Source organism: Eulemur rufifrons, chromosome 29 (assembly GCF_041146395.1).
Source record: "Eulemur rufifrons isolate Redbay chromosome 29, OSU_ERuf_1, whole genome shotgun sequence".
Lineage (NCBI taxonomy): Eukaryota > Metazoa > Chordata > Mammalia > Primates > Lemuridae > Eulemur > Eulemur rufifrons.
The window spans coordinates 39,525,168-39,550,787 of NC_091011.1; the positions used below are offsets into that span (position 1 = coordinate 39,525,168).

The 25,620-nt window shown below is 35.2% G+C and overlaps 1 protein-coding gene across 1 annotated transcript in view; it reads right to left on the minus strand.

Moving 5' to 3' along the window:
• The window catches only part of PHF14 (PHD finger protein 14), a 162,621-nt gene extending 137,572 nt beyond the window's left edge, over positions 1-25,049 (minus strand). Inside the window, exons 1-4 of the mRNA XM_069461412.1 lie at positions 24,644-25,049; positions 24,020-24,130; positions 15,132-15,937; positions 8,510-8,654 (exon numbers count right to left, since the gene is read on the minus strand). Of these exons, the coding sequence (XP_069317513.1) occupies positions 8,510-8,654; positions 15,132-15,937; positions 24,020-24,130; position 24,644 (1,063 nt within the window). The 5' untranslated portion in view covers positions 24,645-25,049. The remainder of the gene's footprint in view (positions 1-8,509; positions 8,655-15,131; positions 15,938-24,019; positions 24,131-24,643) is intronic.
• Positions 25,050-25,620: the final 571 nt, after the last annotated feature.

Consider the following 25,620-nt stretch of genomic DNA (forward strand, 5'->3'; position numbering starts at 1 on the left):
TGCAGAGCCACTCCTTTATACTGTCAATGGAGCTAACAGTTTAATGCTGAGGTCCCCAACCCCCAGACCATAGCCCGGTACTAGTCCGCAGCCTGTTAGGAACCGGCCACAAATCACCACCTAAGCTCTCCCCTGCCCATCCACGGAAAAATTGTCTTCCATGAAACTTAGGAACCGGGCTGCACAGCAGGAGGTGAGTGGCAGGTGAGCCAGTGAAGCTTCATCATCTGTATTTATAGCTGCTCCCCATCACTGGCATCACCACCTGAGCTCCATCCCCCCACAGCCCCCAACCTAGGAAAACCTGTCTTCCATGAAACCAGTTCCTGGTGCCAAAAAGATTGGGGACCTCTGGTTTAATGTACGTAAGAAAGATTGGGGGATCTTGTTAAAATACAGATTCTGGTTCAGAAAATCTGGGACTTGGCCTGTGATTCTGCATTTCTAACAAGTTCCCAGGTGATACAGACGCCACTGCTTAATGTTGTTGATCCATAAACCACACTTTGAGTACCAAGCTTTAAAAAAATTATTGAGATATTCAAAAAATTAAAAATAGAACTACCATATGGCCCACCAATCCCACTGCTGGGTATATATCCAAAAGAAAGGAAATCAGTTTATCGAAGAGGTATCAGCACTCCCATGTTTACTGCAGCACTATCCACAATAGCCAAGATAGCGAATCAACCTAAGTGTCCATCAATAGATAAAAGGATAAAGAGAAACATAGTATATATACAAATGGAATATTATTCAGCCATAAAAAGGAATGAAATCCTGTCATTTCCACACATAGATGGAACTGAAGGACATTATGTTCAGTGAAATAAGCCAGCCACAGAAAGACAAACATCACATGTTCTCACTCATATGTGGCAGCTAAAAAAAAAAAAACTGAACTCATGGAGATGGAGAGTAGAATGATGGTTCCCAGAGGCTGGGAAGGGTAGTGGGGATGGGGGGATAAAGAACAGATGGTTAACAGTACAAAAATATAATTAGATAAAATAAATGAGATCTAGCAGTCAGTAGCACAATAGAGTGACTATAGTTAATAACAATTTATTATATATTTTTAAATAACTAAAACAGTGGAATTGGAATGTCCCTAACACAAAGAAATGATAAATGCTTAAAGTGATAAATACCTCATTACCTTGATTTGATCGTTGTACATTGTATGTCTTTATCAAAACATCACACGTACCCCATAAATATATACAACTATTATGTATCCATAATAATTAAAAATAAATTTTTTTAAACTCCCAAAATTGTAAGAGTGACATTTTAATTATTAAATGAGGTCTGGAACATTTTTAAAATCTTATTTACTTTAGATGCAGCAACAGTTCAGTTATATAGTGAAAGGGACATTTAAAATTAAAATAATTAAGTAGCCATAAAAGCTCCTATTAGGATAAAAAAGTTTACTTTTGAGAGGCTGCTAGCCCCCATTTTATAGAAAGGAAAATAAAATTAAAGTTAAAAAGTATTAAGAACCTGGTAGACTTAGAAAGAAACAAACAAAAAAATCCAAGTTATTTGGACCAGGTCACATGTTGTTACTTTTCATTTTTTCAGCCCATCCTCTAATTATTAAATAACATGGACTGGCAACAACACATAACAGTATCAGTAAGAACCTGATGACCCAAAAGGGCTCCAGGAAATACACATACCAATCAGGCTATACATTACTGTATTGAGAATTATCATCATTATTCTTTATCAGAAGAGAAATTCAATCATCTAACCAAAGATTACTAAGCAAGGTTTGTTTTCTTAAAAAAAAAAAAAAAAGAAAAGAAAAATTCCTATTAGTAGATTCAACTGATGTAAAGCTGGTAGAAGATGAAAAATTTCTTCATAGATGTACTAGTCAACATAATTTCTTACTGACACTATCCAAGTATTACCAAATAAAACTAACATTACTAAAAATCAGGAGTATATGCATGGCAAAGCACACCCTTTCAAGCATACTACCCAGTGATACCTGGTAAAGGAACTCTGTGGACTACTTATCAAGACAAAAATGATCTATAGGAAATTACATTTAAAAGGACCCAAATACCATATTTGAAACATTTACTAACACTGTATAATAATTTTATTAGAATGGTTACTTTAATTTATTAAGTTTATGAAAACTACATTAATGTTTAATAATACTTCTCCCCTAACCCATAAAAGATCACTTAAAATCTCCAAAACCAGGAATCTTTCAAGCTTAGTTCTAACTCTACTAAGAAAGCAAGACAGAGAGAATTATATGATAATCATAATCATACAACAAAAGCTCTAAAATTAAAAAGGGAAATAGGAAATTATCCATACTAGAGGGTGAAAGTCTTAGCATAATTTTTAAAAACTCAAAATTTATTTTTTACTTTGATTTATAATTTATATCTTTACTTTGGACATATAAAAAGTTTATATAATTCAAAATATTACCAACAAATTAATTATACAACATAAAGATTCACCTAAAGAAGAGGAAAACAATGTGTTTATAAGTCACATATTATTATATTTAATAGTTAGGTCTCAAAAAGCTTATAAAGCATTACACTCAGGAGCATTAATTTCCCTCTCCCTTTTCTAAACTTCTTCCTTCTCCGATGATAAAAATAGGTCCCCAATTCTTATGAATTAGTTTGAGGATTAAATGAGTAGTCATTAGCAAATTCTCAAAAATATTTGGAACTTGAACTGCCATCAGAGACAGTTAAATGAATTACCCAAGCACAGTTATTATATTACTTTATAGACACAACTTCCTTTTGACTTAAATGGCATTACCACTCAGTTTAATCATCGTATTTGTCTGCCTGGACTCAGAAAGGCTTTTTAGGTGATTCTAAAAATCAAAGCTACCTTAGAAAGAAGGTAGATCTGCCATTACTAAGGCTATTCATCTGAAGAAGCATAATAGAAGCAAGGGTTCTATTATGACCTTTAAAGCTCTAAGCATATCAGTGTGACTAATGCGGTACCCTTCCAGAAACCTATGTTCATTTGAACAATGAATCTACTGGGAAAGAATTCATCCAAGTTAAGAGTCGAAGGGGCACAAATGTAATTCAAAAACAATACGACAGAGCAGAGGGTTCCTTTTTAGCTTTGCATGGTACTAGTCCCCAGTGACCTCAAGCCTGAGTCTGAAAGGAAAAAGCTATAGTAAAAGCACTGTTTTACTATTACAGATGTAGGAAATTGAGACCACAAGGCACTGGCAGCCTGAATACCAGCATCAAGAGACAGCACCCTTAAAGTAGATGAGGAATTATATATTCAAATACCTCTAGGAACTAACAAAAATAAGTAAATGGTTTGCGAGAGGACTGTGAACTGGAGATTATAGACCTGATTAGCATGGGGTGGCGCTATTCAGCTCCAGCAGATTGTGCTTGAAGAGAGTGAAAACCTAGCACTAAACCAGGCATGGTGGTGTGCATCTGTAGTCCCAACTACTCAAGAAGCTGAGGCAGGAGGATTGCTTGAGCCCAGGAGGTCAAAGGCAGTTTGGGAGACCCTATGTCCAAAAACAAACAAACAAAAAAACTCTAGAGCTGCCAGAACTTTGTATTCTTCAAAAGTTGTTTCAAATCTTAAATGTGTACAATAAAATCTCCCAGTGTCTAAACATTAGCAACCAATTCAATTTCCTAAAACCACTGTGCTGGCCTTAAAAAATACTTCTGTGGTCAATGACCTCAACCTAAGAATGACCTACCAAGTAGAGATAGTATCCTCAGCATTATAATGTAGAGATAAATAAACAGAAATAGCACCCTCACCATAATAAGAAAAGTCACCAACACTAACAGCAGTGGTCAGGCTTGTATCACACATTCATGGATATAAACCTCAGTAACATAGTTATGATCATCAGTGGTAACAGACACAACACACATTTGGCAGCACAGCTACTACTGTAGTATCTGCTGTCGGGAATCTGAAACATACTTGGAGAAGAAAAATACACATACACACAACCATGTTGACTGTTCTCAGTTTATATTCATCACCACTAATATCAGGTGGTCCTTTATTGCTGCCTAAATATATGTGTGTGGGTATGTGTATATACATACATATGTGTATATATATTTTATGTACATATCTTATTATTCCATTTACTCTCCCAAATTTTATACCATCCAGTCTCCCCCCAAATCTCTAACTCCTCCCCATACCCACTCTCTGCTAATGGCCTTGCTTCTATTTCACTGAGAAAACAAGACACATCCAAAACCAACTTCCACATGTTCCAAACACCACATCTAACAACCTACCTACATCTGGACTAATCTACCCTTTTTTTCACTACAAACACTTTGGCTACTGTTATCTATTCAATCTCTCCACTTAGTAGTGGATCTCATCCCTTCTAACCTTGTACTCAAAACCTTTGTTCCAGCAATTGTTTCCCTTTCTTTCCTTATATCATCAAATTCTCAACTCTCCCTTTCACTAGGTCACTTCCACCAGCACACAACATGCTATATAATCTCCGCCCATGTGGTAGGCAGCCTGTAAGATACCCCTCCATGTTCACTGCCTCCTGGAACTCACACTCTTACAATGTTCCCCTCCTACACTTGACTTGGGCTGGTTTGTGTGCAACAGCAGAATATGGCAGAAGTGACCGTATATAGTACCAAAATTAGATTATAAAAGATACTACCCCTCTCATACAATTGTTTCCATCTCTTTCTTTGAAGACTCAGTCACTCACTCTGAAGTCATAAGGACGTTTAGGCAGCCTATGGAGAGGCCCACATGGTAAGGAACTAAGATGTCTGGCCAACAGCCAGGAAAGAACTGAGGCCTACCAACAACTATGTGAGTAAGCTTGGAAGCAAATCCTCCAGCCCCAGTCAAGCTTTGAAATGACTGCAGCCAGGCTGACAGCTTTGACCTGCAACTCCATGAGAGATGCTAAGTCAGAACAACCCAACTAATTGCTCCCAGATTCTTAACCCTTAGAAACTGTGTGAAGTAATAAACATTTGCTGTTTTTAGCTGCTGTTTTGAGATAATTTGTTAAATAGCAGTAGATAACTAATATAGCATCTAAAATAAGAAGGAAAAAACTCTTCTTGAAATTGAGATTTCACATTCCCTTTAGCTAAAGTCCCATCTCCCTGCTTTTCTTTATATAAAACTCATCAGAGAAACTGTATTTAGTAATTTTTTTCAATTTCCCTTCTTTTATTCTCATTTGAACTGTCTCAGACCAAGATGGCCAATAACGCTCATGTTACTAAGTTCAATGGTAAATTCTCAATTATTATGTGCTTTCTTTGCTCTGCTTGAGGATATTAAATTCTGCTACAGAGAACGGAATGAGATAAATAAAACTTATGTGTATTACGTATAGATAAAAGTAAAGCATGTATGCATTAAACACAGAAAGGGACAAAAGGACCAAAAGATACCTAACATCCTTGAGGTACCTATTTACCAAATATACAAAAGGCTCCAAAGAGCCAGAATATATTAAATATACATGAGACATATTGAGAACTCAATATTCATGAGGTCTTAATTTGGCTATCCATCAGTAAGTGATACCTATTCTGGCAACATGTGTCCACTGCCTTAGAAACACAAATAAAACCCATAGCTGTTTATCAGATTAACTGGAGAGCTAAAGCCATGGCCAGGCATACTTGTCGCTGCATCTTCCTGACAGTGTATTTTTGGCCAGGACACCTTTCATGTGGGCTCTGGTCCTCATAATCATACCATCAGCAAAGAAGGCTGACAAGACAAAGAGAGGCAAAATATGGGGTATACTGGGGTATACTATGTACCCCAGTATTTACATAGTATGGTGCTTCTACCCCACTGTACGCTACCCTAAGTGAGTTGTTATCCTCTATCTTTCTCCTTGCTTCTGGGTATTTTATATTTATTTAATAAACCCATAGGATGTAAACATTTTGTCAGTGACCCTTTTTTTCCATAACTTCTGGGATAGCTTGCCTGGTGGTGTACTTGAAGTCTACCATTGAATTAGGGTCATTTCCCACATGATAGAGGTCCTCATCTGACTCTTAAAAACCCTATTTGACACAATTACACATTCTCCTTTTGAAACATTTTTCTCTGTGCCATCACTCATGGTTCTCCTCATATCTCACTAGCCATGTGTTTCTCATCTTCTCTAAAGTGCTGAGACTACTTTGCTACTATATACACTCACTCCCTAAACATCATAACTTATAGCTTTACATAACATCTGCAGACTAATAAGTCCCAGATTTATATTTCCAGTTCTAACATCTTACATAAAAACTCCACACAGTTTAAAACCAAATTTTTACTATCTACCTCAAAACCTATTCCTCTCTTGGATCATTGCAATGGTCTCCTATATAGTAGCCCAGATTCGCATCTTAGATCCACTTCAGACTACTCTCAGTCAGAATGATCCTTTCAAAACGTAAATCAAATCATACTAATCCTCTGCTCAAAATTCATATATCATTCCGTATCTATGATAGTAAAATCTAAAGTCAGTACCATGATCTGCAAGGACTCACTTGGTTTACTTCCAGCCCCATCCCCACCACTAACCAGCTTACTCAGTTCTAGCCATATTAACCTCTGTGCCATTATGCAAATATTCCAAGCATGTTCCCACTTCAAGATCTTCACGGTCACTACTCCCTCTGCTTGGAGTGCTCTTTGCCCAAATATTCACATGACTTGATCCTTTACTTCCTTCAGATCACTGCTCAGATATCATCTTGTTAGAGAGCACTTTCCTTATCATCCTTTATAAATACAAACCTACCCAACCATCCCCCATCCACAGTATTCCCTATACTCCTTGTTTTGCTTTATTTTTCTCCATAGTCCAAATCACTACCTGATAGATATTTATTGGTTTATTTCTTTACTGCCTGTCTCTCTATACATTAAGTTCCATGAGGTCAACAATTTGACACTGTATTTCATATACCTAAAATTTACAGAATGCCAAGCACATAGAAGATACTCAACAAACATTACTAAAAAATAAACAAATTATCAGTAACAGGTGACATTCCCACAGTGTGCCTTAGAAGCAAAAGGGCAGTTCCACATGAGGGCAAGAGGATTAGCTGAAAAAGCACAGGCTCCACAGGTCCCTGAAGTCCAGCAGACTCCCAGAACTATCTGGGAGGAGAGCTGGCTGTAAGACCAGAAAGGCAGGTAAGGGCAAGGTCATACAAATACTGTTTTGTGGTAGTCATCGCCCTGATAAAAAAAAAATTAACTGATAAGAAAAAAATAACTTTACCAAAGAGAAACCAGGAAGACACCCTCTCAACCAAAGGGATCAAAATATTAATACTATCACCAGCAGCTGTATAAATATTATATGCTTCCTAATATGATGTACTGAGAACATAATATAACTTATGCAGCATTCTTGCCACAAACATATAACATGAATCTAATCATGAGAAAACATAAGAAAAAAATATTAGGGACATTTTATTTTTAAAAAAACTGACCTATATTCTTCAAATATGTCAATGGCATGAAACACAAAGACTCAGGAACTACTTCAGATTAAAGGTAACTAAACAGACATGACAACCAAATACAATACATGATCCTGAATTTTATTTGTTAATAATGACATTCTTGGGACAGTTGGCAAAATCTGAATACAGTCTGTAGATTAGATAAGAGTATTCCATCAATGCTGATTTCCCCACTTTGATAATTACATGTAAAAGAATGCCCTTGTTCTTAAGAAATACACAACAAGGTATGTAGGGGTAAAGGGGAACATTATGTCCACAGTTTACTTTCATAGAAGGGAAAAATTGTTATGGGACAGAGAAGATAAAACAAATACAGTAAAATGTTACCATTTGAGAAAGTTGAGTGAAGACTATATGAGAAGCCTTTGTATTATTCTTGTAACTTTTCTATAAGTAGGAAATTATATCAAAATAATTTAAGTAAAAAAAATAAATCCGTAACAAAAAGGTTTAAAAATCATAATGGGGAAAAGAATATTTTCAATTTATTAGAGCAGCTCCTTTTCAGATGACCTCTACAAATTCATTCAAATTCAAAATTAAAAAGTATAATTATGAAAGAAGAAACTGTAAAAAAATCAATAGACTGTAAGTTTTCTAAGAATACTTTCTGTTGGACTAATACACTAAACTTTTTCCTACTTCTAAATTTTATTTAAAAACTAGAAATAAATAATACCATGAAGGAAAAGACTATAACAGTAACCTTTAAAGAAATATTAATTTCCATATAATAATATTTCTACTTTAATTATTTAAAAATATTTCAAGTTAAGATGACCACATAGCACCCATCACAGTTTTGAGGATTCAGTTTATTATTTCAGTTGAAACACCATTAAATATTATAGAAAAGCCTTAAAATAGTACAAAATGTGAAAGAGCTGATTTTATTTATTTAAACATGATATGAATCAGCCATTTCTATAGGAGACAAAACAAAGCAAAATTACCTTCATGGACTGTAATGCCACAATTGTCACACTGAATTATTTCATCAGCATCCTCACTATTATCTCCAAGACAAACACAGCAAATCAGAATATGGTCCATTTTTTGAGAACTCCAGTTTTGACTCTTCTCAAGAATCAGCGAGTCCTAATATTAAAATATTAAAATATATCAGAAAATCACACATTTAAAATAAAAGGAAATTTTATCACTAAAATTTTCATTTTAAATCATTTTAAAACATTATTTTATGCATTTCCAAATTTATACCCCATTTTCTACTCTTTTAGTAACTTCAAAATATGCTACATTTAAGAAGTATACCTCTTTGTCAAAGGACACTCTAAGCACCCTCTCACTTAATTTTTCACTTCTCTGCAAAGTTCCATATTCTCTCTCCACTAGGAAATGAAAAAGCAGGCATGCTACTAACAACTCTTCATCTGCTTTGCATTCTGCTTTGCCCCTTATAGGAGAAAGGAAAAATTAATCCATAAGTAATTATTAATCCTATAGATGGGTTTAAGAAAGTATAAGACATGATTCTTATACTTTGGAAGCTTATAATTCTACCCAGGGGAGACAAGACACACATATATGAAATAGGAAGAAATCAATTCAAGATAACATATAAGCAAGTATGCATGTGATGGCAGAGTTACAGACTCCATGTTCCTTAAGCACTGGGGAATTCAGAAATTCCAAGGTTATCAAATTACCAGATGATAGATCCAGGAGATCCTGGCATAAGTATTTCTGTATACATAGGTACAGAAAATAATCTAAAACAGGACCCAGATTGACCAGTTGCTAGAAGAGTCAGAATACTCTACTAATTAAGTTTATGTCAATAAATATGTAGTGTAAACTGGTAATAAAGACACCTAACTAGTTATAATATAAAAGGAGAAAAAATTAACAGATATATATACATATAAGAAGATAAAATTTCAGGGAAAAAAAAAGAGTCTGCTTGTTTTAATTTAAACCTTCTGCACTATGAATTTAAACTTTACGTGAATAAGAAAATGATTCTGTCATGTTTAATAGGTTGGGCTTATTATTAAATAACATAAAAGATGGCACTTGAGTCTATAGATTTCATTTATGAACCTAACAATATTCAGAAACAAATTTAATAAATTAGTCTCATACCATATATTCACTAAATATATTTTGTTTCATATTAATATTTTTATAGTCTTTTAAACTTGACCAATATCCAAAGGTTAACATTTGGAGCCATCATTACAATAGCAATTTGTAAATGACATTTGAATAATACTTGAAGATCAAAATTAATAATTCTTTCAATATATTTTGTATATCACATCTAAATTACAGTTCATCTGCAAAACAAATAAGAAAAGAATGCAACAGTCAACAAGGATATAACATTATTTCCCTTGAGAATTCTAGTGCTTCAAAGTTTTATATTTTGCTTCTATCTTTGTTATAAAACCAAACAAAATAGTTTAGAGCTAACAAATGGCTGGCAAATAAAGATGAAAAGATCCTAAAAAGAAAACTCATATGTTTTACAGTATAGTAAGCAAACAAAAATATGTCCAGATTTTCATACCATTAACTGCACTTCAAAGTAACAGCATGTAACTTAAAGTCAAATATTCTTGGGTTTCACCCTTAGCTCTCACTTAATAGCTGTTGAACCTCGAAGCTGAATTTTTTTACCTGTAAAATGGGGATGATAAAAATAATACCTACCTCATGAGGTTGTTGTGAGAACAAAATAATACATGGCAAGAATGTTCTTAGCACATACTAGGCACTCAATTAATGTTCATTCCCTTCTCATTTCCTCTGCATTTCTTGTAGGTAATTCAAAAACAGGAGCATGAACTGTCAATTCATTATACTTTTGAGAACCCCAAAAGAAAAGTTAGACGCTTCAATAAGCACTGCTAATTTACATATTAATATCATCCCCCTGGTAAGTCCAAAAAAGGATTTTTTTCTTAAAATACCACTTCTAGATTAAAAAAAAAAAAAAAATCACAGACTAGGAAATGACCTAGCAAACAATCAGAGTTTGATAATTTAATGGTTATTTGTGTTTATCTGGTAGAATTACAACTAATCAGCCCTAGAAAAAAAAGGTTTACCGATATATGGGAAACAAGTAATTTCTATGGCTCAGAAAATATAGGATCAACAGGTAATTCTCATTCCTCTATTTTCCTATTTTTCCATTTTGCTCAGAAAAAGTGTCTAAATTAAGTCTTTACACCAATTTGTCTCCATATATATTCACTTAGAGGCAAAGTAAAATACTAGAATTAACTAGTATTTCTGGCCCTCTTGATCCCCGCTCTTAATAGAAATGTAATGAAAGAAAAGGAGGAAACTGGACCCCTACAATATTCCCCTAACCAAACGGCTGGCAGACAATGTTTGAATGGGAAAATCTAAATAATACACCCTCTTTAAAAAAATTATGATCTAAATTTTCTTTAATAAATCAAACATAGGTTTAAGCACAATTATGGTCAGATCCATATAAACCTAATTTATCTTCAATTTTTGTTAGCATATTTCTGAAGATGTATATTGTCTTTCAATTATTCTTCCATTACATAATATATACTATACTAATAAATCAATGACTACTTATAATAAATTTTTTTATTTTTTCCCCTCAAGATTTAAAATTTACCCCCAAAATGATAATACTGTCCAATGTTCTCCATGGGCTCTAAAATGTTTAGGGTTCATTTATATATGTATTCCACATATATGATTGTAAATGGTTTGTACAATACCCTAAATTTTACCTATCTAAGTTATATGTGTGTTTACTAGAAGGAAATTCCAGCATACTTCATGTAAAATCATAATTAAAAGAATCCCATTGCCCTGAAGATGAGAAAAAAATTAGTATACCAAAAAGTCTGAATAATAATTCTTCCTCTAAATTTTTTAAAAAGATTAAATCACCAAGAATTTGTATAAAATCACACAACTATTTCTTTTACGACTTAGAGCAATTTGTTTTAGTTTGAAATGTGTAAAAAGGCAATTAATACTTCAGAATCCCCTAAAAGAAGCATATTTATGAATTTTGGAAAAAATTTTATATTTTAACTAGCAAAAATCAGGCGACAATGGCTATTTCTTAACATGGCAAGGTGTCTAATCCATTTAACAAAACAGAGCCTTTTACAAGAAAAGATTTTCCACTCAGCAAAGAATATAAGGTTACAATGATAAAACAGTAATCCAAACTGTCTCCAATTTTAAATATTCTGTGAGACAAGGGCTTTTCTTCCTTTTATAAAAACAAAAAACCTATCATTTCTACTGACATAATTTTCTGTCATGTACTAATTCTCATCCAAAGCTCTAGTTTCAAATTCTTGAAAACAGGAACCGTTTTCTAAAAATGCTAATCTGCTCTCCCCAAAAAACTTACCTCAGAAAACTAATAATCTTAGTGAAAATCAAAAGCTTCAATACAAAATGTTGAAAAAGATATACAATCATATTTCAAGAGGAATATTCAGACAGCACTAAATTCACAAATGCCATGAGGCCATTGACAAAGACAGGTGCCCATTTGCAGAAAATGCAGGTTATCAAATTCCCAATTCTAGAGCAGTAGTTCCCAAGATGTAGTCCAGGGAACACACCTTCAGGGGATCTACAAGGTAAAGACTATTTTCTTTTCTTTTCTTTTTTTTTTTTTTTTTTGAGACAGAGTCTCACTCTGTTGCCCAGGCTAGAGTGAGTGCCGTGGCATTAGCCTAGCTCACAGCAACCTCAAACTCCTGAGCTCAAGCGATCCTCCTGTCTCAGCCTCCCGAGTAGCTGGGACTACAGGCATGCACCACCATGCCCGGCTAATTTTTTCTATATATATTTTTAGCTGTCCATATAATTTCTTTCTATTTTTTTTTTTTTAGTAGAGATGGGGTCTCGCTCTTGCTCAGGCTGGTCTCGAACTCCTGAGCTCAAACGATCCGCCCACCTCGGCCTCCCAGAGTGCTAGGATTACAGGCGTGAGCCACCGCGCCCGGCCTATTTTCTTAATGATACAAAAAATGCTATTTGTCTTTTCGCTCTCTTTTTCTCTCATGGATGTATGGTGAAGTTTTAATTTGAAATGGTAAATTATCAACAAATATAATCTACATAAATAATAATGAGGGTCCTCAATAATTTTTAAGAATGTAAAGGGGTCCTGAGACAAAAAATTTTGAGAACCACTGTTCTATAGGTGTATTAAGGCCATTAAGAGCAATAGTTATAAAAGGACTCTGCTCAAAAAAATATCAAATTCTCATAAGAAACTTCAAAATTATGGAAGTTAGGGTATCATTTACCTAAAAATCATGCCCTCTTTCCTTGATCCTACTGCTGGAAAAAAAAAAAGTGATGCCCTACATCCTTTCCCTACAAATGCACTTTACATAGCAGCCAAGAAAAAAATTTACCTGCTTATAAACTAAATATAATTATGTATTTCTAAAGCTACATTTTTAGTTATCTCTACTACAAAGTTGTATCTGAAAACTTAAAGTAAAAGAGAAAATAAAATTTCAAATATAAACAAATATATACTTAAGTAACTATCACTTAGCAATTATCACTATCTAAAATAACTAGGAAGGTTAAGACACAAACACTGGCCACAAGGCAACAATGATTAACTTTCATCATATTTTTATAAAATCAAGATCATCTGAATAGGAAATTTAGAAATTTAAGTAACACTCTCAATTGATTAGTTTTTAATTAAAATTTAATATCTAGTTTGAGTAATATGATTTAAATAGAATCAGAATCATCAAAAAATTGTTGTAGAGTTTGCACAATAGAGTTGTGAAGAAAAACACAGTTATCAAGCTTTTAGGCAGAATGTTATCCTGGGAGAAAATTAACTTTCTATAAGCTTTCTATAAGCTCTTTTACATGGGTACTTTTCCCAGAAGTGCTTCAGAATCTCATTCCTGGAATGTCTTTGGGACTATTAACCTAAACATAAAAGGTCTCATTATTTACTAAAGTGTCTTCTAGTGGGAAAAAATTAAACAGCACATGTGGCCTTTAAATGCATCATAAAGGTTAGTCTACACAACCTCTTAAGCAGTAAGTTATGAACTACAGGTTATTAGCAAACAGAATAATGTATACATTTTATATGGCAAGTTTCTAAACACATGCAAGTGTCCCCCACACCTTAACATAAATCTAATCTATACTACTTCTATCATTAGCTAGACTACTTTTGTGAATATCAGCCTAATAAAAATGAAGAAAGGGAGTGATGTTGCCAAAAGTAATGTTATTCATTAGATACAGAGTACTAAGTGCTATAAAATAAACTGAATTTATGTCTAAAATATGAACAATTGGATTTTCCATACCTCTGGTCCCTAAGATAGCATTGATAATATGAAATTGTCTGTGCTATATCATTAAAAATACTATACTATTTCACAAATGACAATTTTCCTTTACCTAAAGATAAGAATCAGGATGGCAGGCAACATTCTTCATAAGAAAGTGGGCATAAAGTTAACCAATGTTTACTATCCAAAATATAAGCTGCCATCTCATCTCCGCTGACATTTAAACCCTCAAAGCCTGCTGTACATTATCATGGTAAGGAAATCACCAAATTTTTAAGTGAAACTTAATTGAAAATCTTCTACCAGTTGAACCTACTTCAATGACATGAAAAAACAGAAAGCATTTAGCAAAGAAATAAATTTTGGTGACTAAACACATTAACAAAAATGACAATTAATTACTTTAGTTCTACATGTGATGTAACAGATACATCTACATGTAAGACAACTCAATCTTTCTTTTGAAGAAAAACATATACATAAACACACAGACAAAGAGACACAAATGTGTTTGACTGAAGAGTCTTGAATGATGCATCTCTGGGCCCAATGCATAAACCTAACTTTCAGTAGTAGAACTTCAAGTGGAAGAACTGAGCCATTACTGTAGTTTTATGATAAAAATGTTTGTTTTATGATGGAAATGTTTGCTTTTGTTTCCATTTCCTTGTAGAGAAAACTATTCACTAAATATATAGTTCATATGTACTCCCATACATATAAAGATTTGGTGACTATACAGATAATGGGTGCTATAACTGGTAAAAGAATTAACCTTTAAAATGAATCTCTAAAAGTCTGAGAGAATCATTAAGCTGTCTGTTGCCCTGCTCTATTCTAAAGCCCTACATTTTTATGTGGATATGGACATAACTAAATTGAAAGAAAGGTGACCTTTGTTTTCATAATCCACTCAGCACCATTCAGCAGTCCTATGAACAATGGATTAAGGGGATAAAAAGGAGAATGGAAAATTCTATCATTTCCCAAGTCTATGGATAAAAAAATATTTCTCTATATATTTCTCCTTGAGGACAGAGATTGTGAGCTCCTTGAGAACGGTGACAAAGAGTAGATACTCAATAAAAGTTTGTTGACCAAATGAATAAATGTTACAGTTAGAGCGCTCATTCACTCCCACAGCTGTCAATAAATAGGATTTCAAAGAAGCCACTTAATATAAAGTGTAGAGTGATTTAGAGAGAATTCCCTTTTCCCCAGACAGACAGATATCATAAAAATTGGGTTGATCTACCTCATTACTCTTGCTTTGAGATAGTGTCAGGCTATCATTGGTCAGTTCCTCATCATCAGCACTGTTTCTGCTAAGAACTTTACTCTTCTTCTTCTTGCAACCCCCTTCACTGGCAGGGCTGCTATGATCTTCATCATTGCCTTCATCATTCTCATCATCATCACTTCCACTTCCCTCATCTTCATCATCCTCATTGTCACCATCACTTCCCTCTTTCTGAGACGCAGATCTCCCTTTTCTCTTTACTACAGTAGGTCGCCAATCATTGTCATCCTCACTGTCATAGTCATCCATGTCATTCAGCTCTTCCATGGATACAAAATCCAGAAGTGGTCGGTTGCGACGAAGGTTCCATTTTTTTGGCTCACTGACTTGTTCCTCTGTAGCAGTTGTTGTAGTGGGAACAGAAGGGGATGTGTTAATAGCAGGAGGACTTGTGGCTGGGGTGGTGGCAGCAGCAGAAGCGGCCACATTATCAGATACTGTTGCTTTTTCTTTTTCCTTCTCTCTTTCCTTCTCTTTCTCTTTTTCTTTTTCCTTTTCTTTTTCCTTTTCTTTTTCCTTCTCTTTCTCTTTTTTCTTTCTAGGTTTTTCTCCATTTTCTTCTTCCTCCTTCTTTTCCATTTTACTTAACTGTTTTTCTGATGACAGTATTTCTTCCTCTGCAGAGTTTTTAACTTGTTCTTCTTTTACTTTAATATCTTCATTCAGTTCTTCCTCTAAAACATTTTCTTCAGAATCACTACAGGATCCTTCTCCACTGTCCTTTGAGGGATCTTCACTTCCATTACCACTCCCTTCAGAATCTGTTGAAAATATGAGAAAAAAAAAACCACACATATGTATATACATACACACACACACACACAACGCTGACACAAATGAAACCACCAAAATTTGTGAATAACTCGCAAAACAATATAAACAAATTTAAGTCAAAGAATGGTAGACATTCCCAACCTGATTAAATAATAAATCAATGAAGTTGATATAATGGTTTTAGTTCAGCATAGCACTAATGAAGGTGAATATATGTAACTCTAAATTAACATATGCTTTAAAAAGAGGAGCACTATTTTGTGTCCTATAGCTCATGCTATATTTGGTACCCTAGGGGCAATTTTTTTCTAAAAGTTAATGTGCTTCTTTTTAAATTGGGCACCTGATTTAAATTGTATTATAATGTAATACCGAAAAAAATTCTTCCCTTACATCTTCCTTTTATAAACTGTATGGACTTATAAGTATTGAAAGAGTCACATCCAAAACAAGATAAATCTGGTCCAAAAAACTTTGTTTCATTTATTTTACTCTTTACCCACCAAATTAGCATAGGTATTTATGATAGTCAACTTATACCACATCTCTTATATACTAAATTAATTTTAGGAGTACTAAGTACACAGATGAAAAAAGACAATAGCAATGGCACAGAAAATGGAAGTTGCAAGAGAAGTTACACTTTTCCTGCATATCAGGATACTATACATATCAGTAAAAGAAGAGTCACATAAACTTTCAAAAATTCTAGGCAGTAACTACTATAGGCCCTAATATGGAAGAAACTGATCAATAAAGGAGTCTATCTTAGAAATGAGTAGTCATGGTAAATACTGGAAAGTTAGGCTGAGGACATTAAAGAGCTCATATAGGACTATAAACTTTCTAGCAAGTTTCTTCCATTCCTGCCCAGGGCAGCCCAGTCTCTCTCAATTTAACACTACTCAGTAACCTTCTAATCCTCTTTGCACCCAATCAAACAAACAAAACTCTAAAATACTTGAAGGAAGGTATTAATGGGAGGAGAGGAAGAGGGGGAAGTGGGGGAAGAGAAGGTGGAGAAGAAATCAGTCGAGTCTTGGCCAATACGAATAGTAAAATCTATAGGCTAATGAATTTTGAATACCTATAGCCAAGAAAAAGGTAATGATAAAATGGTGAAAACAGTCAGTGTTTCCACATCATTTTAATTTCTATTAACCTAACTAGCCTTGACCTCTATAAAATTAACTGAGCAATAAAAGTGAAGGAAGTTGTCTGTAACTAGTATCTGTATCCAAAGCACCTCAGAAGTCCTACACCAATAACTGATGATAAAAATATTCTGCAGGTTGAATCATATAAAAAATAAAGACTAACATTTAACAGATGTTGACTGACCCTGTGAAATCATTATCAATCTCAAGATTATCGTGTAGGTATCCATAACTTACTCCAGACTGCTCTGAAAAAACCCTCTCATCCTAAACACTCTTGCACAGGCCACAAGAACAATTATTATACAGGTTAACAATTCCCTGAGACTTTTGGAGCCAGATGTGCCTTGGAATTCAGAAATTTTCAGATTTTAGAAGGGTAGCATGGCATATGTACCACATATTACACTAATACCCTCAGTGAGGTCTAGAGTACTATCCTACAATCAAACACATTATTTCTGCAGTGGAAAGCATGAATATTTACAGAGTATGAGACATAAACACTATAGTAGAAATAAACTCATATCAGTTCTAGTCATGTTTTGCTATCAAATAAGTTTGTTTCAAACTTAGGAAACACTTGGATTTTTGAGTTTCTTGAGCTTCTTGAGTGTGGACCCAATATTACTCACAAACAGGTGACTTCTTTTCAGTTCAAGAGCTCTACAAAGCATTAGGAAAATTATGATTATGAAAATTACTCACAACAATTAAACTCAACCTACCAAGAAAAATCACCTCTGATAAAAATAATAATAAATTCTAAACATTTAAAATAATGATTTAATAAACAGAGTTGACAAAATGCTTCTAAGGCAGAGAAAGATCTTCTGCATGTTGACTAATGAAAACTGAAATATCTTACAAACAATGCCATAATTAAGAGAGCTAGAAGATAGGGATAAAAAGAAAAAGTACTTTTCTTCTGGATCAATATCCCAAAAGTGTTTTTACCAATAAAAACTTAATGAGAGATACAAAATTAAGATTAACTGGGGGAAGAAGTGTGGTTACCTGACCACAATGAAGGTCAACCCAACTTGGCTATTACTTGGTAAATTTTACAAAATGTCAGGGATTTTTGCAAGTTTGTTTTGGCTGTTGTTGCAATGCCAATTAATTAATTATTTTTAAAAACTATAAGTAAATTGATTCTCTTTGTGTTTTTGTTTTGCAATCATGCCTGAAAAGAAAGCAATGTTTTAAAAAGATTTAAATGTTTTATATTTATTAATGCATTATGAGAAGAATGTGAAATTTTTCCACAAATCCATATCCTAGTAAGTAGCTTACTCAACTCTTCATTTTTAACACTACCCATGCTTTAGCTGCAGGGATCAGGAATATAACTAGTCTTATATTTCTTTGATCTCTGGAAAATAACTTCATCTGATTAGGCATCACTTCTTTTTATTATATATGCACTTGAGGGACAAAGATAAACAATATTTAGTTACAAGCATAGCTTGGTAATAATGACAATGAGAAAATCAACGTCCTTGTCTGTCTATATTTTCATAGGATATAAAGAAAAAATTTCCTACCACTACAAAATCAAAAAATGACTCCTTTCCATGTTCCAAATCTATCATTTCTACACCTCTCCCAAAAGCATTATTAGACTGAAGAAATAACCGGAAAAAAAAGGGATAATAGACTGAAGAAAGCTGAAGTATCTGACAAACACTTCAAATAAAGATATCTTAGGCATAAGGACAGAATTAATTCCAAGTCTACAATAAACTTTTTTACATTAAAAAAAATCTTTAAAATTGAAATCCTACTTCACGTTTGCTTAAATAAAAAGCAACTTTTCTCAAACACACAATATATCAGAAACTCTCCAAGTAATGGCTATTTCAACTAGCAGACAGGTAAGGAATTTTTTTAGTTATAGAATTAAAAAAACAAGCTTCAAGAATCCCTTCACAATCTTAAATAATAAATAAGAATTAATTTAACTAATATCAACCATCAATACCATTATATCCAATGCTTAAGTTTGCCCCAGGATAAATATTAAACAATAAAAATCAGTATGATTTAATTCAGAGTTTTTTTGATAACTTTCCAGCATAATCTTTGTTCATCAATTTCATCAACTTGAGTTATTCTGTTCACTGATCTAGTGTAACAGTAATTAATACTATAAATATAAACAATAGATAATAGACATATCACTAGTCTACCAGTTATTCAGCATTTTCATCTTGAGGCCATCTTTGAATAATCCTGTATTATCTCCTGAAAAAAGACAATCAGTCAACACAATTAATCCTCTACTTCTGATTCTAGTGCCAGTTGTGTTACTTTACATTTTCTAGGTATATCTAAAGCAGTGGTTCCCAAGTGTGGATAATTTTTCCCCAAAGGACATCTGGCAATGTCTGGAGATAACAGTTGCAACAAGGAAGCAGGGGTGGGGCAGGTAAGGAAGATATTACTAGCGCCTAGTAGAGCAAGGGTCCCCAATCTTTTTGGCACCAGGGACTGGTTTCATGGAAGACAATTTTTCCACAGCCAGTGGGAGATGAGGGGGGTGGCTTCAGGATGATTCAAGCGCATTACATTTATTGTGCAGTCAAACCTTTCTGCTAATGATAATCTGTATTTGCAGCCATTCCCTACCACTAGCATCACTGCCTCAGCTCCACCTCAGACCATCAGGCATTAGATTTTCATAAGGAGCGGGCAACCTAGATCCCTTGCATGCCCAGTTTACAGTAAGGTTGCCTTCTATGAGAATCTAACGCCCCCTAGCGGATCTGACAGGAGGCGGAGCTTATGGTGATGCACAGTGATCGGGAGCAGCTATAAATACAGATGAAGCTTCACAGGCTTGACAGCCGCTCATCTCCCGCTGTGTTGTCCAGTTCCTAACAGGCCAAGGTCCTCAGCCCAGTGGTTGGGGACCACACTAGTAGAGGACAGGGATGCTGCTAAACATCCTACAATATATAGGACACACCTCCACAACAAAGAATTATCAAACACAAATAGTGCCAAATTATCCAATGCCAATAGTGCCCAGGTTGAGAAACTCTCCATGAGAATTTAAGGTCTCAGTTTGACTTCTTTATACTTTCCCAGGCTTATCTTTCTCCTACTGTCCTTTTACTCACCCTGATCCGCAAATATAAATGGCAATTCTGAGCATCCACACCTTTAACATTTAATATTTCCCACATCAAGACTGTTCTTTATTGAAATCTTCTCCCTCTTTCAGTACATTGGTCCAGTCTTATCTCCTCAATGAAATTGTTCTACATTCTACATTAGTCCAAAGTAATCCCAGGTCCTCTGAAAGACCTGATCTATACAAGTGATCAATCATCCTTTCTATCACCTATTATTTTATGTAATTATTCTAATTGTTATTTTATTTACATATTTTACTTAATTATTTTAATATTACTATTCCTTTGTAAATTAATTATAACATCTAGCAAAGCACTGAACAAAACTAAAGATAGTCATTGAACATATCTTGATCCATTTATCCAAAGTCAAATTAAGCATAAAATACTACCAAACCAAAATACTCCCAAAGTCTCAGCCTGACTTTTCTAGTCAAATTATTTCCTGGTAGTATGGCCTGACTAAACTAACCATGGATCAAGATCTCAGGTTAACCATTTTACTTTTGCCAGAGCAGTGTGGGGGGGCTAAACATGGCACTGCTAGTTTGTCTTGTTTACTAGAATACATGCACACATTTTTCAAAACACTCAATTTAAATAGCAGATAACTAAATGTAAGTAAGTCTCCCATCTTATCCCCAATAGTAGGCTCACGTCTCAAATATAACCACTTTAGGTTGAACCATGAAATTGCCAATATTTGACTGCTTTAGACATACAAAACTGGTGATTTCATATGATTCCACCTAGCATTTCTACATATGGTTCGTCTGGTGATTATCACCATAATTCTAACACATAAATATCCTGTTTTAGGACTTATTCATTTTAAACTATATTTATTGACTACCCTCAGTCAAAAAAAGAAAACACAGCTTTACTTTCACATTAGAAATAAAAGATAAACTATCTTCAGTTTTATAATATTTTAAAGGTAGAGGCTTATAATTATTAACTTTGTTGATAGTCACTTGCCAATCTTATTGGCAGGTCATTCTCTAGCAATGTTGGTCTTTTTTCTATTTTATCATTATCTGAAAAGCATATGAGTAAAATAACATTTATCTGCGAGGGTGCTGATAATAATCTTTTGGTGTTTTCTATATTTATTCAGAAAGCCAAAAAGTTTTATGAGAATTTCATATTTCAAAATGAAGATAAGAAATTGATGCACAGAATCCAGTTAACAAAAATTGAGGCCAACCTATGGGGAGCACCAACGTACCTGCACCAAGAGTGGAAAACATGATTCAATTTCTGTTGACTACTAATTATTTTAAACAAAATCATTTTCTACTTAATTTCCTTTTACAATAACATACCAACAACTACACAGATAAAGTTGTGACCTTAGACCTTAGCTCAGAAATGTAAGCTACCCAGGGTCCAGGGAAATCAATTATGAATGCAGCAGACTAGATACTGTTATGACAAGAGGAAACAAAGTATGTATTTTTGAGTACTTTTAGGGGATATATGTATACACATACACATGCATATACAAACACACACACACACACACACACACATATATATCAACCTAACAAAACTCATCCTATCATTTTTCACAAATAATAGTTCCTTTCAACTCTGATAAGATTTAACAAGGTAAAGAATCTCTACTTAGCTTGTATAAATTCTTTTGAGAAAGGAAAAGAAGGTATATAGTTTTTAGTGTTTTTAGGGGATATATACACACACATATATACACACACACACACATACATATATACTCACACACGTATATCAGCCTAACAAAACTCATCCTCTCACTCTTCACAAATAACAGAGACAGTTCCCTTCAACTCTGCTTAGGACTTAACAAGGTCAAGAATCTGTACTTAGCTTGATACCATAAATTATTTAGGGAAAATAGTTTATGTTTGTATCATTAGATTGTTTTATCCCTTGTAAAGAGAAATGATACCTACATTTCAATAAACAAAAAGAAAAAAATTATCAACAAAGTCAGGATTTATTGTCACAGAAATAACTATGGAATACTGAAAGAAAATAAGTTTTGGGGTTTTCCCCATAATAATATTCAAAGAATTCATAACTTCTGAGACCCAACTATTTTTGTCAAGGTTTACAACCTCAACTATAACAAACCAAAACTACACTCTGCCAGGAATATGCTCATCTGCCAACGTCTTTACCAAGATTAAAATTTTACCTCCTTTCTCTTCCCTTTCTTTCCTTTCTTTGGAAGTATCAAACACCAGTGAACCTGACTAAGTGGGAGATAAAGCACTGAGAAGCAAAGGTAAAAAAACAGTTACTCAAGACAAACTTATCAACTTTTGATTGCTAGGAGGGAACTCAATTAGTAATCACAATATCCAAGTAGTTTCAGTTTAAGCTTCCATCTATCAACTCTTGGGATCTAAGCAGTGAAGACTACAAACTCTGGAGTCAAATCCATTTGATACATTACTGCCTGAGTGACCTCATGCAAGTTCTTTAGAACTCAATATACCTATTACCTGTAAAATAGTACCTCCTTCACTGATTTAGTGTAAAAATTAAATGAGATTATGCAAACAAAAAGTTATCAATAAACACAAAGCAAATTCTGCTTGTTGATTCTATTAATTAAAAGTAGCAACAGCAATACAACACAACCTAATTTTATCCCTTCTTACCATCGCCAGCAGGAAAAAAACAAAGGAAAACCAGAGGGAAGGAGAGAGTATGACTAAGTGTAGCAAACTCTCCAGAAGGATATTTCAAAATTGATAAAGGAACGAAATGGGAAAGGATTTTCTCATTTTATTTAAATTTCCATCAAAAGGGGCAGAATTGTAAATAATTTTTATTGCTCATGTTAGTATTATCATTAGTATTTTCCACATAAAATATTCAACCTAATTTTTATGCTTCTCAGATTCCCTCAACTAAAACTTTAAAAACAGGCAGGCGCAGTGGCCCACATCTATAATCTCAGCACTTTGGGAGGCTGAGGCTAGAGGATCGCTTGAGACCAGGAGTTTGAGACTAGCCAGGGCAACATAGCAAGACCTGTTCTCCAAGAAAAAAAAATGTTTTTAAATAAAAAAATAAAAACTTTATATATTATATATATCAGGTACACTGAGCAGAAGATACAAAGGAAAACCACACTTCTAGGTTTTCCAATTTTGCAAAATGTGAACATATGACTTTCTAAAAAGTTATTTTTAAAATCACTAAGTATAATAAGCAAGCATGGATGTTTTAAACCTCAAAGATTTCTGAAAGGTCCACCATCCACAAGGTCCACCATCTATCATAATTTAAAATACAACTTTTACTTTAGTCTATTTTATTCTAGTAAGAGAGCTAATAGACAAAATGCAAAACTCCCCTCGAAGGGTGCCAAGTGATTTGAAAAGAGTAGAATGCTATTCAGGTGTTATTCATGGTCCACATTACTCTCAGGATATTATTCTACTTCGGAGTATTATCTCTGGATTTTTTGCCTCCATTTATGAAATAAGCACAAATATATTTTAAGGTGTAGAATAGATAAAATGTTTCTGCATCTTAAGAAAAAGTCCTTCCCTCCCTAATTATCTCTGAGTAAGTATCAAAGAAAACGGAAGCAATGATAGATCTAGTGATAGGATCTTAGGGTAATGTGGGAGGGAAGTCAAACAAACAAATGAAATTTATGTGCTTTCACTTTAAATTGGCATTTTAATCAAAACCAATTTTTTTTAAAAAAAAGTCTAAAAATAAGCCCAACTCCAGAAAGCTGGGTAAGGGGAAGAAAGAAGGAAACATTTACCTGAGGCATCTCCAACTTTAAAATCACTGTCATCTGAACTATCATAATCGAGAGCTTCCAGCAGAGAAGCTGCCAAAGGCTTCACCTGCCTCCTCTTGGAGCTGCGATCCACTGTTGAGAGAAAAAAATTACTTCGTCATTCATAATCACACCAAACACAGGGGAGAGCTGTGCTGCTGAGGGAAGATAAAGATGACCTCACACAAGGAATCTTTGACTAATTGCGTTCTCAGCAAAAGGGGTCGGAGGAAGGTTGGGACGGGACATGGGCTGGGGAGAGTTGAGCTGCTCTGTGGACAGCTCCTGCCCAGGGATACGACCAACGCCAACTCAGACCGGCTAAAATCGAAGCTGACCCTCCTCTTGCATATCTTGTCAAGATGTTTCTGCGACTCCCTCGTAATTCCTCCTCATTCAGACACCGTGACAGTCAATAGAAAGAAAACGCAAAGCCCAGGGAATAAAAGAAGCGGTGTTCATTCCCGCGGACCACGGAGCGAGAGCGTCCACGAAGGGTCCAGCTTCCCGCGGGGCTCTCCCACCCCTGCCCTGTTTCCCCTAGCCCTGACCTCTAGAAGGGCTAAAAGAGACCTTTCTCGCCGCGGAGGCCTCGGACACACTTACTAAGGAATCCGTGAGGTGGTCGTTTGGAGGAGACCTAGAGAGAGGCTGCTGGAGCCCAGGCAGCGCCGAGGTCTGGGACTGGGGACGCGGAGACAAGGCCGAAAGATGCTATTTTAAATCGGCGGCGTCGCCAACCGGACCAGGGCGCTCCCAGGAGCAGCCCCGCGGTCTCCCCCGTTCTCCCCCGGCCCTCGCCGCTTGCTCCCCTTCCCACGGCGCTCCCCGGCCGGAGGAGCCCTCCGGCCTAGGCAGCGCTTCCAACCCGGCGGCCGCAGGGAGTTAATTTCTCCCGTTAAAAGTAGAAGAAAAAAATAAAATAAAGAAAACTTTATTAGCCTGCACCAGAAGCAACAAAAGACCCAGAATTTGCACAGTCCGAGGCAGGCTGCCTCAGACAATAGGGAAAGCAACGACCCGGATACAGCTCTGAAGAGAAGGAAGTGAAAACATGAGGCCGAGTGCAGCCCTGAGAACAGCAAGAGCGGAGAGCGCGTGCGCAGGACTCGCCGCTGCGCTCTCTCCCAGAGCACAAACCGAATAGAGCCGAACGGAAGTCGAGAGGGAGCCGGTGGAACCGTGAGGAGCCGAGCGGAGCCGGCTAGTGCCAAGCGGGAGCAGACGTCCCTCCCAGACCCTTGCGGCTCCGCCCTCAACCCCGAGGCTCCACCCTCTCCGCGCCCAATCCCGCCCTTCGGTCCAAATCGGGAGGCTAGTTTTTGTTTCTGGTTTGTTTTTAAGAATTTTCTCAGAGTAAACTTCCCACAAAGGGATGTTTCCTACCTTAAGTCACTACCAAAACCCAATTGATACCGACAGCCACACTCTACCTGCTGCTTCCGTAAATTCCATGTCTTAGAATATCCTGGAACGTGCAAAAATTATTTTTTGAAGAGGGGTAATAAGACCCTGTTTGCTGCTTTGAAAATTATAAATCTAACAGAGAAAAAAAATATTCATTTAATTATATAATTAACTCT